At 41.0% G+C, this 20609-nt stretch overlaps 1 protein-coding gene across 1 annotated transcript in view; it reads right to left on the bottom strand.

The window, feature by feature from the left end:
- TMEM132D (transmembrane protein 132D) overlaps positions 1-20609 on the bottom strand; it is a gene marked incomplete at both ends in the record, with an annotated part of 267960 nt that overhangs the window by 80354 nt on the left and 166997 nt on the right. The window contains one exon of the mRNA XM_082491814.1: positions 15920-16103. Coding sequence (XP_082347940.1) covers positions 15920-16103 — 184 coding nt within the window. The remainder of the gene's footprint in view (positions 1-15919; positions 16104-20609) is intronic.

Raw genomic sequence — 20609 nt, 5'->3', positions numbered from 1 at the left:
AGACCTGCACAACACCCTTCTGCCAGATACTGCTCAACTGTATGAAAAGTAGCAAGAAGATCCAGTACAGCTCTACCAGCAGAAACCATGGCTGTGTTTGAACAGCCAAACTGCTTTTTGATGACATAGCTGCCTTCTCACCGGGGGAAATAGCAAAAAGAGCTTTTACTTTGTTAACATACAATCATCTATAGGTATAAACAAATAGCCTGTGGTGTATCTACAGACATCTTACCGCAACATGCTACTAGTTTACTTACAGTTTGGCTAGTTGTTAAGTCTTTTTTCTTTTTTTAGAAGATTCATGTTTCCTAATTGCTTTCAGACATCAGCAGCAAGAATTCTTACAATTAATATCTGCTCAACAGAGTCCTTATTGGAAAGAGAACCAAAACACTATTATAAGCTCATTGAAGTTTGAAGTGTCTCTGCACTGGACACTCCAGAAAGTTACAAGAAATTCTGTAAATCTGAAAAGGATACGAATAGAAAACGAGCACATGATCAGAGCACCCCACCTGCTGTACGCCGGAGACAGCAAGGAGCATGACCTTATTCTTGACAGTACTGGATCAAAACCAGCTCACAAAGGAGCAAGGGCACATCTTGGCCAGCCAGATGTTGCAGAGATGATAACCGCCCAGCTGCTTATGTGGGCGCACAGGACCATTCGGTGTAACGATCATATGAAGGGGTGGTTTGCTGGCAATACAAAAGCAGAATAAAAATGGCTATCAGGTTGCACAACGCCCAGAGGGAATTTACTACAGTGATGAAATCAGGTCAGCTCTCAAGGTCTGGAGAAGAGCGCTGGCTTCTCTTTTATTCAGCCTCTGCTTGTAACAGGACAGGGAAAGGTGACAGAGCTCCAGATAGAAACCTCAGTGCCCCTGACAAATGGCAAATGCAAGAAAAATTATTTCAGTTCTTCCTTCACTCTAGAATTTTCTGAGTTTCTCCGCAGATTACATTCTTTATTGATTTCCTCGTGCAATTTTATCAAGAGAAACAGGAAAGCATATCCTCTTACCATAATCTTTGAAGTCTTCTGGACTATGAGAATCCATTAGAGACACGTACAAGGCAGTAAAATCTGCCTCCTCAGTCTCCTAAGAGATCCCTGATGATGCTTCCTCCTGATGATGCTTCCTCCTATTTTGTTAATCTGGATTATTGAAACGTACGGAATTGAAAGTAAAAGTGTGTAGGAGTTTCCCAATCTTTTCCAGTTATTAGCCCGGTTCTTTATGACTTACAGCCCCAAACATTAACAAAACCTCAGTTTCTATAGGGCTCAACCTCATTCTCAGCTGCTGGGACGCCAGAAACTGGCATCTCAGTCTGCACTGCAGAACCACTGCTTTCCTCTGCCTCCGGTAATTTGGCTGAGTTTATCCTGGAAGAAGAATCACTTCATCCAGCTGGAAACCCTTTCTCTTTTTGCATCTTACTGCACACTTTTAAATAGAAAAGTCACAAAAACATGCTAACTTGGCAGATCTTCCTCCTAAAATGAAAAAGGTAGAATCCCTGCCTGACGACTAATCATGTTACACTTTCCTTCCATAGCACAGATAGTAGCAGACAACACAGAACAGCCTTATGTTGGACCAGGATAAGGGCAACCACAGTGATCTGAACACACGGATTTTTCAAAAGCAAAACAAAAAAAATTGTCAGACTGGATGTTGTCCCATTTCCATGTCAGACAATGAGAAAAAGCTGAACCTGTTTTGAAGGACTGCAGATCTTGGCTTCCCCCCGCCCTACGTTTATTGCTCAGAACCGTAGTGACATGTTCTGTCCATCAGGTTTCATAATTACAGTGTCCTAAATTACTTCTTCAAGCCCCCTTGCAAAAAGTGAGTGTGCAGACAATCTGCATTACTTGAGCTTGCTCATATATTATTCTTAGCATTATACTGTAACCCAGCATATCCAAGTGAAATCAGAGCCATGCTGTTATGGACACTATAAATAAATAATATACCTAAAGCAGTCTGCCTCAGAAAGCACACTATTTAATACGGCGGTGGAGACACATGGAAAGGAAACCAGAAGCAAGGAAAGGAAACATCTTCAAGCTCATAGAATAGTCCATCTATATTCTGGCTAAATAACAACAATACAGTTTCTCATTCTTTATCTACATCTTCCCAGTTTAATGTGGAAACGGTACTTTAGAAACAAAGACAACTGGAACTGTACTTTTTCTTTCTCCGAAAGACATTCCCCTCATTCTACAGAAGGCAGGGGAGCCCAGCCTGGGCTGGGACCGCGAGAAAGCTGAGAACTGATTCAGAAAGCCAAGTTTAAAACATTTAAGTTTTTCACAATAAGAAATTAATAAATCATTTAACAGTCCACAGAACAAAACATGCCCCTAAACTACAAAATTTGACACTAACTTTTACTGCATCTGCTCAACCCAGCCCCCAAAGCAGGAGAGCTTTGGCTTTTTTGGATGCCAGTTGCAATACAGACCTATTCTTTTCCAGTTTTGTTTATGACAAAATTAGACGTATACTTTTACATATTTTTACATATGTTCAGGTTTTTTCACTCTCTATTTTAAATGTTGAAATGCTTTGTTTTTCCCCTCATGTCTAAGCTTTTTTCTTCTTTTTAGTGGCTCCTGTTATCACCAAATCAGCAAAGTGCTATATACATACATTAGACTGTACCCAGTTATCACAAGGAAACAACTCCCCTTTCTGACATCTTTTTAAGATCAAAGAGAAAATACATATGTGAAAACAACACACCTTTATCCCACTGAAGCAGAGAGAATGATTTTTAAATTCAAAGGTAATTTGCCTCACAAATATTACAAACAGCATTTGGGATTTTTAGTATGAATTACAATGAAAAGACTTACCAGGACAGTGTAATTCCTGTTCTTTATGAAACTGCACTACTTTTCCATATATTTTAACAAGTACTGTTTCTTACAGCTGGTTCAAACATTTGAAAGTCCTGCAATCTATTTTCAAATTGTCAGGACTGATTTTCAAGAAAGGTATAGAGCGATTTAAATACTTACTTTCACTCTGTTTGGAGCTGAGGGGTTTAGGAAATACAAGTTCAGCATTGCAGAAAAAAGTGACTTTGAACTGTAACTACTGTATCTCCAGGGTAGTAATTTTGCAGAATCCCACTCCAGGGTGGTGATTCTGTTATTTTATGATAGAGCTACTAGTAAGCGGTATGAAAAAGAACCAAACTTTTTTTTTTATTTCACATTTACATTTCTTATATGCCTACAATTTAGTCTCTTTAAATGTCAAGCTTTTTTAAAGGAACACTTTTCACATTTTGATGTTGTTGGTTTTTTGTATTCTCCTCACAATTAGAAATGACAGTGATTATAAAACAACATTAGTTACTCTGAAATTTCAGCTATACAGGTTTCCTATTTTACTTTTTGTCGCTCATCCCTTCTTTGAAGGTCACAATAAAAATGAAACAAACGTCCTTTTATGAATTTATTTTCTCTGCATTCAGTAAACATTAAATTCTGAGATCTTAATTCCGGGTGATTTGGGTCCGTGTCATCTACCTTTAGGCAAGTCTCTACCGTCCTTCTTCCAAGGTGAACAGGACCACTCTTCTGGAAGCCATGTGTTCCTGTTCTCCTCCTGACAACACTAAGTAGCACCTGAAAATATACCTCTGCACAGTCGACAGTCCAAATTTCTCCCTAGGCACAGCGTAAGGTGCCTTACATCAGAAAGAGCCTCAGGAGGTACGATGTATGACTCAGACATCCATCTGAATCACAGTCATCTGCTCTGCTTTATCCCTCCCTCTCTAAACAAAATTATTTCCCCCTCTGAGCCCCTCCTTTGCTATTTGCTCTCCCACACCGAAAGCCACTCCAACGGCCAGCGTGAAAGAAAGGAGAAAGAGGAGGTACAAGACCAAAAATCTCCGTGTATGTATGCTTTCAGGTTCAGAAACATCCTGCGCATAAGTCCAATTCGTCAAATTCATTTTGCACAGCCCCAAAGCAACGCAACAAAACTAACAAAATCACCACAAAGGCATCACCTCCATCGCTCCATCGCTGTGTGCCCCAGTCCCTGCTCTTGGAGAGGACCAGCCAAACAAGAGTGCTCTCCCCCCTGCCCAGCTGCCCACGCCCCCTCCCTGTCCACGCATGGCAAAGTTTTAAGCTTCCCCCCAGATCTTTTGAGGCTGTTGCCAATGTTTGTTCCTAGAGCTGCCGTTTCAGGAGCCACGCTGCCTGAAGTGGCTTCTGCCTCCACTTTTTCAACCACTCCAGGCATTTGTACTAACCCAGTTCAGAGGGGGGTGGGGGAGAAGAGGAGCAAGTGTTGCTTGATTTAGCAATGCCGCTGAAAAACATACCCTCAACTGACCGGGAACCTGTCCTCGCTTTGCTGTCTGCCTCCCATGAACCCAGCAGTTTCCAGGCCCAATGGATAGTCAGTCCCTCAGAAGGTGAGTCAAAGTCACGCACAAAGCCGGTGGTCATTTCTTCTGAACCCTGGGCCAGTGTTTAATCCGTTGTCCCTCTCCCTCATCCTCTTTCTGGCATCCTGCCTCTGGGGACAACTCACATAGGAAAAGGAATTATTAATACCACTGGCTGACAATTAAAAGAAGGATGGAAAAGTCAGAGAATAATTCTCTTAATTGACTACTCTTCTTACTACTTGTAATCTAGAGGAAATCTAATTAATTCTACATGAAGAACAACTATTCTGTAGTGAAGTGTAATTCGTAGTCTCTGGGGCTTCAGCTTACCAGTTGTCAAATTATCCAATTACACACTTGTTAAAATCCATTTTGGGGAGATTTTCATGGCTCGTAAATAAATAATTTCAAAAGCTTTAATCCTAAAAAGAAAAAAAAAAAAAAAGGGAAGCCCTCAATCCCCAAATGGCACCTCAAAATCACAAGACGCATCTAAAAATAGTGTCAAGAAGCTGAAAAGAGTGATACCCGCCCGCTTTGCTCAAGCAGCGCCACAGTGGTGATGGATCTATTTCAGCAGGGAGAAATTTGCTGCTTCTTTTTCAGCTATGTTTTATTCACATCGCTAATCTGAAGGGAACCAATTAAGGCAGCATCCCTTTCATTATGCCAAAAGGGAAAAATCTTTTCATAACCACATCAATTAAGAGGTGGGAAGCCAACGGAGGCTGTAGCTCAAGCCAAGGATATTGAGGCACTGGAGAGAGGCCAGTGCAGGGCCACCGAGCTGGTCGAGAGCTGGAGCACACGATGAACACGGAGAGATGGAGAAAGCTGGGCCTGGTCAGCCTTAAGAAGAGAAGGCAAATCGGAGATCACTGCTTTCTACAGCTCCATGATCAGAGGATACGGAGAAGATGAAGCCAGACTGTTCTCTGGCTCATATGGCAATGGGATGAGAGGCACAGGACACAAGTTAGAACATGGGAAATGCCATTTAGATACATGGAAAAACCAATTACCACGAGGTGACCAAATACTGAAACAGCCGTCCCAGAGAGACCGTGGGATCTCCATCTTTGATGTGTTCAAGACTCAAGTGGACACGGCCCAGAGCCACCGGCCCTCTGAGCAGGGCATTGGGCTAGCTGACGCTCCAGTGGTCTCCAACCTCAGCTGCTCTAACAACTCTTTAGAAAGATTCTCTGATTAAAAAGAGGGAGGGGACACATGACACTTCAATGAATATATATTTGAAGGAATGTTCTTAGATCAGTGTAAACTCTGGATCCTGATGTGACCAGATTTGCCAAATCTGAGCATAGAAGAAAACTTCCTGTTTTCTTTTGTATTTCAGTGAAAACAATTTAGCAGCCAGAATTAAAGATTGTTTTGCAATATTTACAACTATGCTGTATGGCAACATTGTGTTACAAAATCCTGTAAGTGAAACTTGACATGAAACAAAAGAGGAACAGAAGGCGGTAATCTGTTTTCTATAAACCCAATCTGACTGTATCTCAATAAAAGCAAGCAAACACCATTCCCCTCCTTTTCTTTTTTTTTCAACAAAAAAACTTTTGAAATTTCTTTAATATTCGTTGAGTCTGATTAACATAAAGTTATAAAGGCACTGGAAAAATAATCCAAATTAGGTGGTGCAGTATTTTCTGTGACTCCTGGTGATTTGGGGCACCCAATGCAAGACATCCTAAAACAACCCGGCTTTAAACTCGTTCATAGCACTTGCCTACTGGAAACGAGGCCCCTTTCAGCTGGCTGAAATTGGGCTGCACAAAAATTATCAAATTATCAAATATTTATGAGACCTTCATTCTAAAAACTTGATTCACCCCCAAATTATTTCCATTCTAAACTCTTAACGCTTTTAATACCAATGGCTTTACAGCAGTGTGAGACCAGGCCAGGACTTCTAAATCTTGTGTCCATTGAAGCAGGGATGAGTTCTAGGTGAAACTTGCTCTAAATTCAGATCTGCTGTGTTATCCTGGTCCTTCTACATTTCGCAGCATCGTGCAGCTTAAGAGCAACACAGAAAAACTGTCAGGGCTGAAGGATTGGGCTTGTTTCAACCCAGTTCAACTGCACGCGTCTAATCAAGAAAAACATATGTAACTTGCACTTAAGAAAGAACAGCAGCTGTTATGCAAAGCCATTTTTCTTAGGCTTTAATTCGTAAGAAAAATATCCTTGTGCTTGTTCCCGCTTCTCTAGGGAACCCAATTTTCGGTGTTCCACATCAAATTGTGTGGCCGTCAGCAGCTTTGCCAGCAGCCAGTCCATGCCCTCATTACTCATTCCCCCACTCAGACACAAACTGGGTGACTGCTGCTTTCTATTATTACAGGTGATTACAGCATTAGTCAGCCAGCAACTGCGGCTCCAGATACAAAAACAAGATTTCTAACGTCTTTTCTTCAACAACAACATCATCATCATCAAGAACTTCTTCCATGAGCCCATAGTAACCTCTGGCAGAAAAAGAATTGTATTATACTGGAAGACCTGCTTGATGGTTTTCACTACTTGGGAATTTAAGGAGCAAAACGTCTGCATCGATGTTGCAATGAACACAGTTAGTGTTCCATCGCATGCTCCACAGGTCAAGGAAATGCCTAATTGTAAAGGGAAAGAGCTATTGCTTGTTATTTCAAATGTTAAGAACCCCAGGGTTGTTGTTAATTCTGGAAGGAAAAATCCAAAGAATATGGCATTTATTGGATTCTGGAGCTAAGGCATCTTTGATTGCCAAGTGCTTGTGTTTCCTCATTTCATTCTCTGTATACAAACCAAAATGCTATGTGCTAGTGACTCACGCGTCCGTCAGTCTGTTGGTAGTTAGACAATAGAAGCCTGCCAGAGCAAGGGCAACGTTCAGTGTAACAGTAATAATAATAGTAAGTTGAAGACCAAACCAAGCCATTTTTAACAGGCATCTCTTAATTGGACAATGAACCCTATACATTAGCCCCCTTGCAATTGAGTACATTTACTTCTTAAACACAGTCACGTAAGAACTCCAGGACTATCACACCCGACCGGACAACTCAGCTGCCGGGCCCATCATTTGGGCACAACCAGGTGCCAATATCACATGCTCTGAAAAAGCATAAATAATTGACATCTACATATGGGAAAAATCTCTTGTATCTTCAGACACCTGTGATTCAATTAGTTTCTGAAGCATAACGTTATTATGTGTTTACTGGATGAGACATTTTCTCCTGTTAGTCGTACAGGCGCATTACGGTTATTAGAACGTGAAATGGAATCTAATCTGACTCAGGCATTGCATAAAGAGTGATTAACGAGCTTTTGAATACGAAGTCCTTCCGGTTGAAGTTGCCTGAACCACAGAGAACCAACGCAAAGAGTGGGCTTTTTGGATCCAGGCAAACCTGTGAGATCGACAGTATGACAACCTGTTCCTCTGAACTGATACAGCACTATTCCAGAATTACACTGATACAACAATATCGCAGAATTAGCCTAGGGAGAGATTTTTTTTTTTAATTGCTGTCAATAATGACCCTGAAACAAGATGAAACGGCGTACTGCTACAATTTGCTAACAGTATCAGTTTGGGAGGCATTGCCTACACAGAAGTTTGAACTATTAAATAAGAAGCACCAGATGAACCCAAGGATTCAGGAAAAAGAAATGGAATGAAATGCAGTCACCCACAGTGCAAAGTTTAATTATGGGGACTGACAAGCAAGAATTTCAGCCATCAGGTAAGAGGTGTTCAGCCTAAAAGAACAGAGCAAAAGAAAGATCCGGATACAGTATTCAGTCATAGGATGAATGTATTCCATTTAAAAAATCAACAACAACAAATCCCCAACAACCAGAACCAAAACCAGGCATATATCATTTGAGATGGAGAAAAAAACATTTCCAGGGCATAAACACTTAGAACAACCATGGCAAGGGACATCATCTGGTATCCTGGAGTCATCTTGAATACCTATTTTCGAGAAAGATGATTAAAGTCAGAGCTGGTAGGTGCCAAGAGATGTTACTGGGAGAATAGAAAGTCTGGTTTATGATATGAAGTCGTAAGACCTTGACCTACCTAATTTTAGGAAGCAATAGGATATACTTATGAAAAGAAAACGGATGCTTGCAATATTGCAATAATTCAAAGGGTTTTCCTTTTCCCATGAGTAGATTTCAGCTGTGATTCAGTAATCATTTCGATTTAAAAGATCCCTCTTCCCAAATGGGTAATGTTTTAATTAAATATTTGAAAACTTGCTGAATATTGTAATTGCCATTTAAAAGCTATGAATTAGGAAGGTAAAAGCTTTTAACTACTCTCTAGACATCTTTTTCATAAAGCTGACTGTCAGTGAAAGTGTTTAGAAATATACACTCATTAAAGTTGAGTTGGGCAGTTGATTCTGGCTGATGTGATCCTGCACTTCTCAGCTACCAGGTACTACCCAGGGCAGCCACAGCCAAAAGCAGATCCTCCCTGTAATCGATCCGTTCATCCATATCACACACACAGATGAAGATTCACATTTCAGCTTTTCCACGGAAAAGCATCAATTTAATCCAAAAGCATCCTAATTGTCCGATTAAGATGGTAGATAGTAAAGAGAAGGCTGTATCAGCCTCCAATATTCTATTCCATTACCCCAGCATGGACCCCCATCGGACTCCTGAGCAGCTCCTGACAGAAAACAGCATCACTGCCAACCTGAGGAGCAGCAAAGCACCGCAGCAGAAGTGGGGGCCTAGGGAAGAGGCAGGGCCAGCCACACCACCTCTAGAGCTACAGGCGGACCATAAGCTCCAACAATGACGGCACTTGCACAACTAGGTCTGTGCTCCAGGGACCAGGATCCAACCATCACATCTTTTGTAATGGGGCAGAAGAGCCAAGCTGAAACCCTGGCTCTAGGAGAAGGCAGCCTGGTTGACTTCAGAAGGAAGATCAGCATGCTGCCCATCTCCATCCCTCTTTTGTAGGAAGGACCAATATTTTGTTTATGTTTTTATTATTAGTCTGCTCTCTTTGGCTTCTGAGTTCTTCAGGGTGGGGCTACAATTAAACATGTGTTCGTGCAGCACGGAGCACTCTGGTAGCTCAGCCTCAGCTGCGTACCCAGTCTCTAGCAGAACATAAACAGCGCTAGCTAAGAATTAAATGTTTCAGATACATATATTTATAAGGGCATTAATAGCCCAAGCATTTTTAAAATCCAGCCGTGACTGGAGCTACCATGACAGCTGATTCCTGTAATTATTAGAAATAATTTTAATACAGAAAAGCTTCCTATATAATAGATAGCCTCTTTGCTGCAGCAATTCATTTTATTTATTTATTTGGTCTATTTATCTTGCTTCTTACACTGATGGTATGTAGAACAGTTTAATTTCCTCTCAACATTTTCGTTAAATTTTTATAAAGAACATCATAAGCAAGTTGAAACAATAAATTATCTAAAAGGTATAATGTTAAACTGGTGTTCAGGTTTTGGATACAATTTATTTAATATGACTGCCATAAATATAACTTCTCAAAAGCCAAAATGGCTCTAATGGGTCTGAGGACAAGAGCATGTTCATCTGCAATGGGAGAATGGGTTTACAGTCAATGTTGCTTTGATAACTGTGCTGGGATGTACCAAAATGGACCTTTTAACAAAATCTCATCTTAAATATGAAGTTTGTTACGTGCTATGCATTATAAAATATTTCTGTTCAAGCAATAAACACAATATTTACTTTTTACAGTTAGTTTATTAACCTGACCTTGTAGAATAAATATCCCACTTGCGTTTCATACCGTAGCAGCTGTGGCGGCACAAATACCGCAAAAATGGTTGTGCTGGTTTAAAAGGTTATTTTGCTCCAACACTACCAGTGACCCATTCCTGGAGGTTACTAACCTTGTAAGTCACCTGAGATGAAGGATAATGTGATCTTTCTTCCTAAGAGCTCACCCAAGTTTGTTAAATCACCTTTATTTGCAACTTAAAGATAGGTCAGTTCGACCTGCACCGAAGCAGCCTTCCTCCGCAAAACCAGAGCTGAGGGTGTGTTTGTGAGGGCAGGGACAGCTCGCCGAGTTGGGGCTCCTCAGTAGGGTCAGACGAGTAGGCATAATTCTTTGCCTTCACTACAACCTGTTTGTTGCAAAGCAACGAGCTGGACTTTGGTCACTGACTCCGCTTAAGCCTGTCATAAATCAGCGAGTCTCTTCTTAGAGGTTTTTTTCTGCATTTGATGTAAAGCTCTCTCTGCCTTACATGTCACTCGACCGCCTCGGAGGCCGATGTTGCACTGCTTGAGGATAATAAATAACGGGCCAAACCCAGAGAGATAATGGAAGCTCAGATGCTGATACAAGTCTGTAATTCACTGTTCACCATCCACCTTTGCCTTCTAAAATACGGCTGGGAGGGATGGAAGGTTGTCTTTGGAGTTCTTGCCTCTGCCAAGCAGACCGCAACCTCACCACTGTACCATTAATCAAGTTTCAAACCCCATTGTTTCTTCCTGTCCATTTCAGTTCTCCAATAACAAGGTTATTTCTTAGGTTGATGCTGACTAGATTGTAAACCTACCTAAGGGCTGCCCGGTGTATTCAGTAAGAAGGCAAGACAGGCACTCTGCCGGAATACCGGCATCAAACTCGGCGAGCCCCAGAGCGGAGCCGAGTTTGGCAGAGACTGAAGGGAGCCTGTCCTGCCAGTCCCTGCGCCGGCGGGACCTGCTACTTCAGCCCTAGCGTCAGGCAAGCTGTCCTGCCTGCCAGCAAGTTTGAGATTCTCTGGGCAGCAAGAAAGCTGAATTATCAACTTCAAAATATTAATATCGTGATTGGCATGAGGCAATCCAGGGCTGCTCAGCCACTGACACCATGACTCTGTAGTACTTAAGGATTCTTGCTTCGGAAGGCAAAACTTCTCTGCAGTTTCCTAGTTCACAGATCATACAAGGTAGTCTCTTATAGCTGGAATTAAGAGCAGTTCATCTGTAAGGCCTCAAGAAAGTAATCCAGATTCGCAGCCTTTTTATGCTCAAGGGGGCTCATCATCCAACCGCCTGGCTTCTTCATCAGCTTCATGCCCTACCCCAACCTGAAACATCTGGTCTGCATCCATATCTTTAAAACTAATAATGCCTTGAATATCAGGGCAACTACATTTGTTTGAGCCAGGCTGACTCCAATATTAACTTGCTGATTTAGAAGTTTAAAACACATACGTGGACAAGAATTTATCAAAAACTGAAGGTCAGGAACCTGCAACCTTTTGAAGAAATTTCTGAAGGGACACCGAGCATCCTGCATATACATTTTTTTCTGCATTCTACAAGAAGGTGAAGTTAACATAGTATATTCTCTAGTCAAAGGACTACTCTAATAATGGTTTTATCAACCTTGGGACCAACATCTCTGCCTGTGAGATTTATGAAACAGGTGTTTTGCCCTGATTCCTTATCAGATTGTTAAACAAAGGGAGAGAACAGATAAAATAGGTTTAGGGCTACAGGAAAAGGCGGGTGATTTACAGATTCAGACCTGGTTCAGTTAAGAACCAGCCCAGGTATTTCATTACTTACCATTTTTATTATTATTATTTACAGAACAGATTTCAACTTATCCATTTACCAGCATGTCATATCTGCCCTCTGCCTTTCTCAGTAGGGATTATCTTGTATGTACACAGATGGCTACAGAGCTCGTCTGTCTCTCATCCTTACCTAATCATTAAGGTTCAACAAAAGGTGAACACCACAATTATGAAAGAGCTGACAGAATGTTTAAAAAGCAACAATAATCAATAACAGCAAATGTACAATTTGAGTGATTAAACCTGTACCATTCATCACCTAACAAAATGAGAGTGAAATAAAATACGGAAGAAACACCAGAAAGAAGTCAAATAGGAATTGGAAGCTGATTCTTAGGATGCCAATAAAAATAATGTGATATACTAGAAGATTCAGGCATATTATTCTCACTGGCTGTCACACTACATTGCAAGTCCTCAACTCAAAAAACCCTCAGCAGTTTGGTATGTTCAAGACAGTTAATGAACAAATGGACCGTATGCCTTTTCAATACCATATTTCAAAGGACTTAAGAGTGCTAGGGGTTCTGTCTCAAAGGATACCCTATTACAGGTGAATGTTAAGAGAATGACCTTTAAAGAGAATTAATATGTACGTTAGTTGACAACAAAGAACAACATAGAAGGTTTTTGCCTCTTCAATATTTACTTGCGATTATTTTTTTTTTCCCCAGAGTGCTGAGTTTTCAATATTTACCATGGAGTGACCATCTGGCATTCTTGTCCAGAATTCTCCATCCAGTATAAAGCACTCTTTGTTTCTATAATTCCCGTACTGATCAACATGTTCACGAGACCCCTCTTCTCCAGTTCCCTGGCCACACACTACCTGGAGACACAGACCTTGCGGTGAGAAAGCTGGCAGGGAAATGGGAAGAGTTTTCAATAGTGCCCATGCAAGAAATTCACAAATTACAGTGGGAACTGTGCTGGTGAAGAACGGTATACCATACAAATATCTGCCTCTTCCACGGAGTTTAGTGGACATTTAGCTTCTGTCAACAAGGCAAGACATTGCTATGTGGCTATAAGAGGCACTGCAAAGCAATCATGGTAAAAGGCCAATATTTTTTTATAACCCTGTACAAACATCTTTGCCTGTATTTCATCAGCCTTAAGGGAAAGGATCATGCATTGCAAATACCCAAGCAGGTGCTCACAAGTTCTTACAATGTTCTCAAATTAAATGTCTTTTCCCATGCTATTCCCATTCTGCTCACAGGGGCTGACTGGGTCCCAGGCACAGCTTACCAAGTATGACCAAGGTTCTGTTACACTTTAAAATTAGAAAAGGTGTTATTAAAGTGTCAGAAATATCAGCCTTGATGGTACCCACACATCCATAAAATACACCCTACAGCTTTTCTCATCAATATCCTTGAATGCTCTACTGTGACTTGTGTTTCCATTCCGTTATTGGTGTAGGGCCCTGCAGGGGTCTCAAAAGCTGGAATTATAATATGCCACAGGAAAAAAAATTGCACCGGAGAAAGGTGAGTGCAGCAACTATCCCAGTAACTTCAGCAGAAGGTGGGCATTTCCAGTGTGCCTTGATGCTGATACATACATTTAAGTCTTTCCATTGCAGTATTTTGTAACTCAAAAAAAGAAAACAGGAAGCCCGACATTGGCCAATATTCTGCTTTACAATTTACAAATCCATAATAGCTAGCAGAAAAGACTGGAGAAAACAAAGATGGTGCAGAGGTGGTATGTGCCAGTCTTTTAAAAAAAACAAAGCTCTGCCTAATGTTAAAGCAGTAAAATAGTTCTTTTGAAAAATTAACCTGTAATTGAAATATTTAACAGCATTTCTGTTTGGTACTTCTAAACATGAAATTACACGTTCCTCTAAGAAGCCCGGCAAAACTAGTTCAAATTAACCCCAGTCTCCAGAAACAGAGACATAATATAACACTTCCTTTTCATTGTGGTTCTTCCTAAATGGAAGAGTAGAATTTACTTTTTTATTTTAAATTTGTAAATTACAAACTGGCTTTTCCAAGATCAGAAGGAAATCTGAAGTACCAAACTAATCTAAGTTACATGTCTTGAAAGACCTGCACCTGAATTATCATTTCCTAAGCACAAAGTGAAGTACTACAAAGGTTTGGAGATTTGTGATACCCCAGAGTTTCTTCCCTGACACTCCCCATTAATGCAAAGAAGGTTAAAACTATTCCCAATCTGTCAGTAATTAGGGGGCCCCTGCCATTTATCTTTGCTTTCTCTCTTATCCATTATCCCAACACCTGTTGCCTTTTAAAATGTCACCTAACGATAACTTTATAGACTTCATGTGACCTTTGAGCATAGAATTTTGTGCTTCTGGAAAACAGGCTTTTTTTTCATCTTTTAACGGAAATGAAAAGAGTGAGTTGATTTGTAGCAACTGCCAGGAGAAGCTATCTTTGTTCTTATGAACTATTTTTTGCCACTATATCACTTGATACTAAAGTGATCATGGGCATGTATGAGAAGAACTAGTGTTTTCTGCAACCATGGGAACCACCTGGAAAGAAATCTGTTATCTTTTCATTAAGGGATGGAGTGAATAAAAGCCTCCACGTCTCAGACTATGTAAATCAGACCACCTCTACAGCCTTAACCCTCAATACTCCAGAACTTGTGTGACTGCACATCGGGGTCCCCTCTGCAGACCTGAAAGCCTCATCTCTTATCAACAGACCAGCAGAGATCACCCCCAGTTCAATAGCAGGAACTACCCCATGAAAACAGTCATGCAAAACAAAAGGATTAGATATACAATTCTGATTTGTTAGGTGGCCACAATTCCAGATGGATAGAGCCGTTTCAACTGTGATCTACACCTTGGTAAGGAAAGCATTAGCCATTACAAATGAAAAGAAATATTTTTGGTGAAATAAAGAATCACAATCTCTGAGTAGTTCTAAAGTTGGTAAATAACAATAATCACTATTATCAGTTCTGTGAGTCTGGAAGTGCAGAGAACACATTCAGCCTTCAATAGGGGCATAATTAACTGGCCACCACTAGGCAAACATCCAGGTTACATTTTTTTAAATGCTCCAAGATTGATTTTTGGTTTTCTCTCAGTGCTAAATAATAATGTGTCAATATTTTCTAATAGATTGTTTAAAAACAAAAATAGGGCACAGCCAGACTTTAGACAAGTATACTTCAGCCCTAATGATGGAGAAATGTGAAGGGGAGAGAAAAGGAAATGCACAAAATTTCTGTTTGCACTTGGAAGTTGGGTATCTAACATTTTTTTAGGTAAGAAAAAGGCTAAAGAATCAGGTATTTTTCAAGCCCTATAGATCGCATTGTGATGGTGAGGCAATCCAATTTATGTAGAACCAACAGTTGGCTTTGTACTGTATTTTGTGGTTCCCAGGTGATTAAAAATTACTCAGAAGTCATGCCATGACTTTTATTTCTCTTCTCACTCTTAAATGAGTACGGAGTCAGAATTAAAAAAACGAAAAAATTGTGATTCAGAAAGTCCTTAAGCACTAGACCAAATGTAAGAGTACTTGTGACTCAAGTAAGACACACACCACATTGAGCTGAGTGTCCAAGTATACCACCTCATGCAACAGCAAGAGTGAGTTCTGAATAGTGGAAAAGCCACGAACTCAGCTTCTGCCTCCAAGAAGTCAGTGTATTGGTCAAAGAGAGCATGACTGAGCCTTCCACGGGAAGCTATGGTTTCCCCTCTTGTAGTTCCACCACTGAATGAAGCAAATTTCAGAAGTTAGCATCTATTTCTCAAGGTGCTGAAAGTTTCTGTCCCCCCACTCCTTTCAGCTGATCATTTGCATCTGTCAGACACCAGAGTTGTAAAGCAACGTTAAAAACTCGCAGAATGCCAGACAATTTCTTACCATAGCCAAAGGGAGAACTCCTACCAGGTCCTTCTGGCTTACGTAGATCTTGGAGATTCCTAGATCAGACGTCGTATCTCCAGGATATTCTACCTGCCATGTGATGAGCTGGGTCCCAGGTAGGTCAGTTAGGTCTTCAATTTCAAAATCAATCTGCATGATTTCAGAGGAAGGACCATCCGCACTGCAAGAAAGAAAGAAAAAGAAAGGTTCCATTCACATGCCGGATAAGCCAGCAATACAATTGTTTTTATATTAATAAAACATTGGATTAAGGCTATTCCAAAGAGAGTATTTGGTGGGATGATGAATTTAATAACTGGGTAATCGTTTGCACTTGTCTTAACATTTCAGGGTATTTCCCATACGTTCAAGTGGCTCAGTAACGCTCTGTGACATGGATCACTAAGCACCGCTCCATTGTACAGGTGGAGAAACAAAAACAAATCAAGGCAAAGCTAAGGCTAAGCTACAGCCCAAAAATCCTGACTACGAGGCTCTCCCTTTAACAAGCACACTGCATTTCCTCCCTGTTAAAGCACCACATGAGCAAATCTAAAGAGAGTCACTCCCTGAAACGGGAAACCACTGCATTTAAAGTATTTTCTACTTTTTAAAAAGGGAGGCATGGAAGAGAGGTCAAAGCTCAGGATGGGGTCCGTGAACCAGGGCGGCAGGGAGCAGAGGACTGGAAAACTTGGAATTAATTTTTGGCTATACTGCTCCCTTGCTGTGAATGTCTGTCTGAAGCTCTTTCTGTCCTTTGCTAACCTAGGAATTATAGCTAATGTAGCTTGTTGTCGGAGAAGAGAGTTACAAAACTGGATTATTTAATATTGGCCAACCCTGCCAGGATCCTTGAGTAAAAAACACTGGAAAAGAACAGAGTTACTAGATGTGATTCTCCAGGATACTATGGCAACATTGGGGTTACTGATACCTTATCAATGCTATTTTATCTTTACATGCTGTCCTTCCTAAAGTTACATGGTTCGTTTAAGTGAACACCATAAAGCAGAAATGTAAAGAGGGAAAATTGGAAAGGGGCTCATTGGTGCGGTTCCTGCAAAGCTTGTTATAAAATCAGCTGCTGTACAGAAAGCAATGCCGTGACGTTTCCATTGTGTATCTTGGCAAGGTGAGCTCCATAGTCCGGTGGCATTTATAGAGACAAGAAAATACTCAATTTACTGTAAAGTTGTTGAGGAATGCAGAATTTCTCAGCGGTGCAGAAGTCCAGGGGACATTGAGAATGACAGTGCTTTTACTTCTGAAGCACTGAAGGCTGAACAGACCTTCACTGTGTGTGTGGAGGGGAAAGGAAAGAGCAGAATTTCGTTCAGTGGGATAATATTCAAGGAGAGAAAGAACAGCACAACACTGAAGTGTCACAAGCCACTAAAGTTGGAGAGTGCAGCTAGAAGAAAGAGGAAACATTTCAGCAACTGATTAGAGAATCCCAGAATGTGCCTAAAACACAGCAGGTTTTCCCAGCTGATGTGGAAAAAGAGCTAAAACTAGGCATATTTTTTATGAAGACCGGCTATGACAACAGCCCCAGTGTAGGATTCTTCCCAAAACACTCAGATATTTTTATCATGCTGGCTAAATCGAATGCTTTATCCAAAGCTACTGCTTGAAGAGTTTAATCTGATCATCTTTAAGGTTTGGATTTTAATGGACGTATTCAGTCCTTGCTATCCTGGATGGAATTTAAAGGAAGCCTCTGTGTTTCCAAAATGGAACACGTTGTGTTCAATTTCTCATTTCTTCATGTCAGAAAGAAAAAAAAAAAAAAAAGGAGCACAATTTCTAAACTAGCACTGAATGCAGTCTTATTTCACGCCGACCTAGGTAGGATCAGAAAGCTGCTTTATGCAGCTGTGGCTATTGAAACTCAGTTACCTTAATTGTATGAGCAGGAATGGGAAACGCATCGCCTATAAATACTTGGCAGCGATCCTGTTTTGTAGGGCATGTTCCATCACAGTCTCTGTGTTTAAAGAACTAATTGAATCTTCATATAATGAACCTTGGGTTTGTGATTCTATTCAGGGTGTCTGTCTTTATTATTGCATTGGTGTCTGGTACTACCCAGTCACCGGCTTTGCAGGATTGGTGCTGCCACCGGAAACGTGTCCTGTAACAGCAGTGAGGGACTGCTGCGCAGGAGGGGACCGTGGGGCAGAGTACCACAGAAAAAACAAATGATTGTCAAAAAAGGCAATCAGCTTCATCTTTTCCAGGTTTGTTGGGGATTGGGAGGAAAGGAGCAAAGCGATGAGGACACAGGAAAACAAAGGAGGGAGTGAAAGGCAGTGGAAAAGATGGGGAGAGAGAAGTGGACCGTGGCCCTTATGTTCTTGAACTACAGCTCCCACATGGCAAAACTACAGTCACCCCAAAAGAATGGAAATATTTCTTTTAATTTCTCCTTCAAAGCAGGTATTTTAATGAAGCATTTCTTATAGCTAAAACCCCCACTTTGCTACCAAATGTGATTTTGATAGAAATTATTTGAACTGGTTCCTCTTAGAAATACTAAACACCTCCAAATGACAAGATTACAAAGCACCTCAAAAATCAATAAGAATGTTATTACTGCTACTAAAGATGTATAAAAAAAGGTGCGTGCATTGCATGACCTACGATCACACCCAGGCTGTCAGCAGCAGGTCAGGAACTTTTCTTCAATTACTTTACTCATCGCTTACTATGACGATCCTTCCACGTGCCAGTCCCGTGGATCTGTGTGCCCAATTTACAGCCTTCCTAAGTGCTATTCAGCAACTGAAATCTTTCAACAGAGAAGTAAGCCAAAAAGTTACCCTTCAGAAAATACAGTTAAAAAATGAAAATGGAGAAATTTGGACAAATAGCATTCATCACCGGAGTTCAGTCACACAAAAATATTTGTGGCTTTTCTTTTAAGGTCAAGGCTGTTTGGTACGATAGGAATATTTCTAGTCAGCCACTGCTGCTTGAAAGGATGCACTGCCTAATCCTCCTCAAGGTAGGCATGCACGTTATGCACTATAATGCAATGGTGCCAATAAACTCTCCTGGTGAAGAGGGCTCTGCTGAGCTGTGTGCCGTGTAGACACATTTTTAAAGGGTCTCAGCCCAGTCTGAAGGCAAGGAAGACAGAAAAAAAAAGAAAACTTCATTGGAATGGAGTGGTCTGGTCTATCCTTCTGTCAGCCAGGACAGCACAGGCACGTTCGTACTGGATTTCTTAATCTGCCTTTTATTTCCTGTCTAACAAAAGCTCGAGCAGGTCTGACAAATTAAGAGCAATGGGAAACTCTGTCCTGTCTCCAGGGGAGCATTTCCTACCTCCACAGAGCCATTCTGCACCTCCTGCTTCCGACACATCCCTGACTGAGCCAATTTATTTTTTTTTTGGAACCCGAGAGGCCGGTGTCAAGGCCCTTGGCCCGCTGCTAGCACCTGTGCCATTGCCTCAAGGGCCTTCAGAGAAAGAAGCAGCCACTCCTCTGGGTCTCCGGGGCTGGCGTGCCCGGCAGGACACGGTTTTCAAGAGGAGACTGTGAATCCAAGAACAGCTACTGGATGCTGGCAGTGTTAGTCAATTCAAGTATCCCATTCCTGAGTTCACTGACTGTGGTATCTGCTTTGATCTTTATATAATGCTCACAAAACAAGATTTGTTCTGAACCTACTAAAACGACCAGGCATGTAACGTTTCTCATAATACACCTATAAAGTTTTATCACTGTCTTTAGAAGGCTGTAAGGGACACAAGAAAGCCTAAAGCCATGAATATGCTAAATGAGATGTATCATAGGAATGTTAATGAAAGAGCCTCGGGGAGAAGAGAGGAAGAAGGTAATCTTTATTCTTTTCTACCTCCACACACGCACCCAGGTCTCCAGCGCATCTCTTGCAGGGTGTCGAAAGAGTCTGTGGCCTGAAAGGCTGCACAGGCCAGGCTGAGAGGTGGAACAGCCGTGCCCAGAAAAGGAAAAAAAGTGTTTCCGGGGATAACTGGAAAAGCTTTCTAGCGTGAGAGAGGGGAGACAGCAGCAAAGCTGACCCCATGAGACCTGAGGGAGTTTGTGAAAAACGTCATCCTCCTTTTACAGGAGAGAAAATTAAACCGACAATTACTTCCCCATAAAAACAGGGATAAGATGATTTATACACCACAAAGCGTATAAGATGATTTATACACAGAAAGTGGTATATAACCACTATTTCAGAAATAAAGTGATTTAAAAATGGTACAAATCTTTGAGTAAAAGTAAGATAATATGCTATGTTGTCATACCGGATAAAAACACTGTGCTGGTTATTTCCAGCTCTATGAGTTGGGCTGCAAAAAGGTTTTAAGGTTTGCTGTCATCCGTCCTGCCACTGCACAGAGCCAACAATGGCAATACGTGTTAAATATAACTTCTTCCTTGTGCAGCAAGAAATAATATAAAACAATATGAGATGTAGAATAAAGGCATAACAAAGAGCAGTGAAAGCAAAGCATTGCAATTTAGTGACAGAACTCCACAGTTTTCTGAAACAATTAATTTCTGATGTATATTTTTTTAAAAGCTTTTTCTACGGTATTTTTTTTTCAGAATTTAAACAATTTCACTACGAATAGTTTTACAAAAATCCCATCCCTTTTGGAATTGCAAGCCATTACTCCTAATATTATCACTAAAGGGTACTT

This window comes from Vanellus vanellus, assembly GCF_965231255.1.
Source record: "Vanellus vanellus genome assembly, chromosome: 16".
Classification (NCBI taxonomy): domain Eukaryota; kingdom Metazoa; phylum Chordata; class Aves; order Charadriiformes; family Charadriidae; genus Vanellus; species Vanellus vanellus.
This window is presented reverse-complemented; position numbering and strand designations above follow the sequence as displayed.